Source organism: Gallinula chloropus (genome assembly GCF_964237585.1).
Source record: "Gallinula chloropus genome assembly, chromosome: 10".
Taxonomy (NCBI): domain Eukaryota; kingdom Metazoa; phylum Chordata; class Aves; order Gruiformes; family Rallidae; genus Gallinula; species Gallinula chloropus.
Window position 1 is genome coordinate 16,743,681 of NC_140095.1, and position 6,040 is coordinate 16,749,720.

The 6,040-nt window shown below is 50.0% G+C and overlaps 1 protein-coding gene across 1 annotated transcript; it reads right to left on the reverse strand.

Annotated features, from left to right (window-relative positions):
• Positions 1-2,741: 2,741 nt before the first annotated feature.
• On the reverse strand, positions 2,742-5,572 carry LOC311195340 (serine protease inhibitor Kazal-type 5-like; the record flags this gene model as incomplete). Its single annotated transcript, XM_084268721.1, has 3 exons — positions 2,742-2,876; positions 5,198-5,249; positions 5,424-5,572. The coding sequence occupies 3 exons, from the start codon at positions 5,570-5,572 to the stop codon at positions 2,742-2,744; spliced, it is 336 nt and encodes a 111-aa protein (XP_084124847.1).
• Positions 5,573-6,040: the final 468 nt, after the last annotated feature.

The following is a 6,040-nucleotide window of genomic DNA, read 5'->3' on the forward strand; positions in this document are numbered from 1 at the left end:
TCCACCTTTCTCCCCGTTATTCCATACACAGTTGTCATCTATCCCACAGCACTCTTGCTCCTTGCCTACTGTGCCCTCATCCCTTGCTCAGCCCCACCACTCTGCTCCAGCAGTGGCCTTTGACTCAGCACCTTCTCAAGATGTGGGGGTGGCACTCCTCACCCCACTTTCGCTACATACAAGGCAGGCATCCAGCCTGAGCTCAAGGCCAGCACCCTTGTGGCTGATATCTCCATAAGGAGCCAACCCCAGAAGCAAAACTGGCTTAGGAAGGTCCTTTATGGGCACATCCATCCTTGTTCCCTATCCCTCTGCTTCAGTGTCAGGGGATACAGGAGGTAGCATTACAATACAGATGCTTTCATTCACTCAGACCCTTCCAAGGACATGGGGCCAAGTGAGAAGCTTTAGGGTCACAGCAGGAACAGGAGCAGCTGCTGGGAAAGGAGCTGGCAGTGTCTTTGCACCAGCAGAACACCACCCCATGGGTCAGGTCCCCCATTTCTGCCCACACAGATGCCATCAGAGTTGCAGGAGGTGGTTTTACCAGCTGGTATCCATCATTGTCTCTGCTCTGCGTGTTGCGGTCAACTGCTGGCTTGCAGTTCCTACCCCTCTGATCCATGTTTCCTTGTGGGCTGGCAGCGAGAAAAAGCAGAGAAGCAACTCATTACACACCCTCTCCAGAACAGGGGTAGCATGGTGCAAACTCACCCTCCCCATGGACTCCCACAGCCCCTGCACTATGGCAGCACCTACCCACCAGGAGAGGAGAGGGCAAGCTGCTGCCCAGCCACATACCAACAGAGATGCAGCCAAAAGCAGGACAAATCCTGCCCTGTGCTCAGCCCAAGTGGGATCACCACCCCACAGCTCTGCAGTCCTGTGTCTGTGGGCATTGTTTGGTGGATGGAGAGGTGAAGGGACTACACCAGACAAAAGCAAGAAGTCTCAGAGGTCCCCAGCAAAGGTAGCAACTAAGTCCTGCTTAGATATAGCAGCTACAGAACAGGAGTGCCTGACCAGTGCCTAGAAAGCACGTGGTGCACCATGCCCTGCCTCCCAGCCAGCAGGTGAGGATAAGCCTCAGCCAGGCACACACATGTGCCCTGCCAGGAGACAGGGTTTGCTGGCCAAAGCTGTCTGAGGGGTACTTTGAGCATAGCAATCACTGGTGCTTTGTACACAGGAAAGACAAGGACAAAAAGGAACAGAAGGTTGCACGAGAAACATCTGCTCTCCGTGTCTCCTCCCCATCACTGGCTTAGTGGGAAGTGCTGTACTGAGCACCAAACACTGCAGTGTTCAATTCTCCATCCCAGACAGTGCCACTTGTGTGCCACTGAACCATTCCTGCTCCAATTCACTTCCTAACCACCCCAAGAAAAAAATAATGTAGGTAGAAGGGGGCAGAAACAAATGCCAGGGCTTGTGGGGTGATCAGGGGGACAGGTTGCCATCCCAAGCACTGCTCTACTCACCCTCTGCCTGAGTAGGGACGTCTGTTGTTCCCACCCTGCCATGACCCTGAACCACCACAGTTCTTCTGCAAAAGAAAAAGGATCACATTCAACAACCAAGCACAGAAGACATTTCTATACAACCAGAGAGGCAGCAAAGCTAAAGCAGCTCCTGCCCTCTCCACTCCTCCTCCCAGACCCAGGGACTTGCAGGGCTGTTTCTGGAGAAGCTGGTTTGATGCTTGTTCCACACAGGCTTTAACACCCCCCAAACATTATCATCAAGGGCTGACAGGATTGTGGGGAATCTGACTCTGCCCTTTACTTCATATATAGCATCAAACCACTGGGAAAGCAAGAGGGGCTGTTCTGTCAGGTCCAAACATGCTGATTTTGCATGCTCACACACAGGTCCATCCCACAAATGAGCAGGGCTTTGCAATACAACCAGCTTCTCCCTTCTTGTTCGCTGGCTCCAGCATCCCAAGTACCATGGCCACCCCATGCTGACCACAAACAGTCCCTGACCATGAACATCCCACAGACTGTCACCAGACCCTTTCTCTCTGAGCTCAGGGCAGGCTCCAAGCTCCATCTCACCTGGTTTGTGTTCCCTGAAGTGAGCGGTTTGTTGCGCTGGGCAGTTCCACCAGACTGACCTCCTCTTTGGGCTTCCTTTTTGCTGGAAGAAGGGGAAACAAGGGAAAGGGAGCGCTATGGCAGTGTAAGTGCCACCAGGACCTGGGGCTACACTGTAAGCCAGCATCATGCCATTAGGCACCACCTCCCCATCCACAGTCCCTGTTCCTGGTGGTCCTGTTCCTAATTCCCACCCCTAAGCCTTCTCCCTTCTCCTCACCATTCCCACTGTATGCTACATCCTGGATCCAGGTGGCTGCTTTCAAATCAGGGCTGCTTCTGCATATGCTCTATGGGAGTAGAGAGAGAGAGCATCTGGAAGGCAAAGTACATGTGTGGGTAACTCCTCAGGAGCTGCCCTCACCCGACAGTCCCCTGGAAAAGGGGCTGCTCTCTATCAACCCTGCTTCTCCTCCTCTACTCCATGCTGCTTCTCACCTGCCCCTGGGCCCTCTGCGCTGAAAGGGAAGTGGGAAGAGGGACAATGGCCGGAGCCCTATTGCTGGAGCATCTCTCGGAGGGCCACTGGGATTCAGGACTCTCTCCCAGGCATCGCTCAGATGCAGCTCCACAGGCAGAAGCTGCGGTTTGCGCAGCAGGAGGTTTCCCTTTTGGGCTGTTGCTGCTCAGAGGAAGCTGTACTCACAACTTCTCAGCGCACATGAGACATTTGTTGGTGTGCTGCTTGCCAGAGGAATCCCGAACAGGGTCATTCTCCCTCGTGCAGGATAGTCGTCCACCAGCTTCAAACTGAGAGCGATACTCACTGCAGTCGTCCTGGGGAAGGAGGGCAATGGTTAGGGCACCCCATCCCTCCTTCCCTTATTGATCTGATTCTTAGAAACCTGAGGTTTCCTGCCAGGAAAGCACTGAACCATCACAAATGCATCACAGGAGAGCCTGGGTGTGGGCAAGAGAAGAGGGTGTGCAGTACCAGCCACTTAGTATATAAACAGAGCAGTGAGTCAGAAAAATTATGGGTCCCTCTGCCTGCACAGCACGTGTTGGGAGTTTTCTAGTGTGGTCTGACTAATTATTAGTCTCCTCATCAGGCTATCCAAAGCATGCTAGTGATGTGACCGAAACAGTAATGAAGTCCCTCCCACTTCTCCCAACATCCTTAATACACAGCCACAGCCTTTGCCCAGATTGTAGCTCAGATAATTTAATTTACAAAGTGAGTAGTACCCCCAAAGCCAACCACACTTTGGGATGTGTCAATCAAGAAGCAGCAGTTAAAACATAAAAGCACAATGCAAACATACTTAATAGCCCATGAGCTGTGGAAGGGTGTTTGGAGAGTGGATGATTAATTTGTTCCCTGTCCAGAATCACTGCACAGAAACCATGTTAATTTGCCCTGTTGTGTAACATGGATGTAAACATTTGGTCCCTCTAATTTTAATTATTTCAGACACTACAACAGGCAATTCCAAACAGCAAGTACAGAGGATAAGTAACTGGATCCCATTCACCCTTTATTTCTAACAAATGGGTTTTAACACTTGCAATTCTCTGCAAATTTAAGGGGCATTGTCTGCTCACATTGAGGTCCTTAGCAGGTCACTGGCCTCTGCTTTGCTCAGAAGTCTCCAGCACCTCATCCTCTGTGCCAGGGAAGGACTTCCCCAGCATTGTCCCTTGCATCCCACCTGGGACACCTCAGTCTCTGGCCACCCAACTTTGTTACTGGGCTGACATTGTCAAAACACCCAGAGTACAGAGCCCCACACCTCCCTAGAGCCAAACCAGATGTGAGAAGGAGAGATATGGTGGGGAGCAGGACGAGCCTGGACCTGCTGTGGCCTGCCATCATGTTGCTTTGCTCCTGTCATAAATGTCACACCTCACTTCAGAGGGGCTGCCCAAGAGCCTCACTGCATCTCCCCATCACCAGCACATGCTCACCTCCCTGTGCAGTTCAGGCAATGCTTTCCCTCTCCAGCAAGCCCAGGAAAGCACTCCCAGCCCCTCCGCACCTTGTTCCCTGGGACCAGACCAGCTCAGCACCCAAAACTGCACCTCAGACAGATGTGCAATCCCTTAATAGCCTCTCCCAACCTGGCTCCCTTTGAACTAGTATTCCTGGGGCTCTTAACTTCCCAACCTCTGCTGCAAAACCTCACTGAGTACATCCGAGATTTGCATTTGCCTCTTTCATGGCCTGTCGCATCCCTGACCCACTAATAAATCCAGGGCTTTCTTATCCTTCCTTTGTCACTTCTAACCCACACACAGGAATTCTTGTTAATCACTGACTGTGTGATCTTGCACTGTTATTACATTTTATCTTGTTTCTATTACTCCAGGCCTCAGCTCTATCCAATTAGTCCTGAGTGATCTGCTGATCCTCCTCTGCTGATACTGCCTCTCAGCTTTGCCATCAGCAAATTTCACTTATGCTTCCATTTTTGTGTCAAAGTCTTTAGGAAAAGCACTGAAACAGGATTATCCCCAAGACTGAGGCTTAAAGGGACCACACCAGTCCCTGCCATGGTAGAAATTGGAAGGGAAATGCTGGAAAGGGATTTTTTTTCCACCCCCTTACAGAGCCACTTTCATCCAGAGACCATCAATGCACAGGGGCACGATGGCTGCAGGGATGACAGGGTGAAGGTGACAGACAGCAGCACCATGATAAATTTGCAACAAGGAAAGCTAAAAGTGAGCAACATGCCCATGGAGACAGCACAAGGCTGAGCTCTCACCCCAGAGTACAATGATCAAGTTTATAAGAGCTCAGATTTAGAGTTTTTCACCCAATTTTTTCCTTTTAACCTAAGTAGCACCCTCAGCAGTGCTGGCTTCTCCACCCTTGAGCCAGGTTCCAGGACAGCACATCACACCTGGTTTCTTATTCTGATGGGATTTACCTGTCCCTAGATCCACAACACAGCAGGACACACCACAACATTCAGGAACAAGTGGTTCACTTGAGGGATACAAAAGCACGAACAAGAAATAAGGAGGAAAAGGAAAGCAGATCTCAAGATTAAATCAGAGACAGAGCAACTGAGGAGAATAATGTTGCCTTTTCTCTGTTTTGGCTGAAAATCCAATAAAGTTTCATATTGACCTGCCTAAATCTTTAATCTCACCTTATCTTTTCCTTGTCTGTTTTTATATAACTTCCGTTCATTCTCCCTTTTGCTGGAAGAGAAGATGAGGAAGTGAATACCACAGTGCTCTGGGGAGCAAGAAGTTTCCCCTGCCACCAGCTGCACAAGGAGGAGCGATCCTACCCAGCAGCATCAGCAGCCAGGTCACTCCAACCTCAGTCTAACAGAAGAAGGGTTTGGGGTTTTTTTCCTTCTCTCTACTCACAACTTCTCTGCACACATGATGCACTTATTGCTGTGTTGCTTCCCAGAGGAATCCCGGACAGGGTCGTTTTCTCTGGTGCAGGAAAGCTTCCCTTTCTTGAAGAGATCCCGAAACTCGCGGCAGTCATCCTGTGGAAGTGCCAGAGACATGGGTTGACACAGATATGCTGACGGAGGGACGCGTCTCCAACAAATCCACAAAGGATTATCCACCCAATGAGTTACATTTCAAACACTATTTTGTTTCCTTGAGGCGTAACTCGGTGGAAAACCAGAGTTTGATGTGTCCTCTTAAACTGTAGTACGCAACACACAGTAAGTAAATCCATATGTTTAGGTGAGCACATCCAAGGTAGTCTCATTTCTATTTCTAATAGATAAGACAAGCAGGAGCCTGTCAGAAGTGCCAAGGTGCTGCTTAAAGTACAAAACCATTAATTTCTCAGTGAATTTTCAATGAGCAAGTCTGGTTTTCCCATCTCTCACGAGTGAGCACGCTGCTGAGAATCTCAACATCCCTGCACAGTAAATGATAAAGCTGCAAGCATTTTTAAAAGATCCTTGCACCCCTCCTTTGCAGGTATGCTGGAGTAAGATTTGGGCATTTTTACCTTCCAC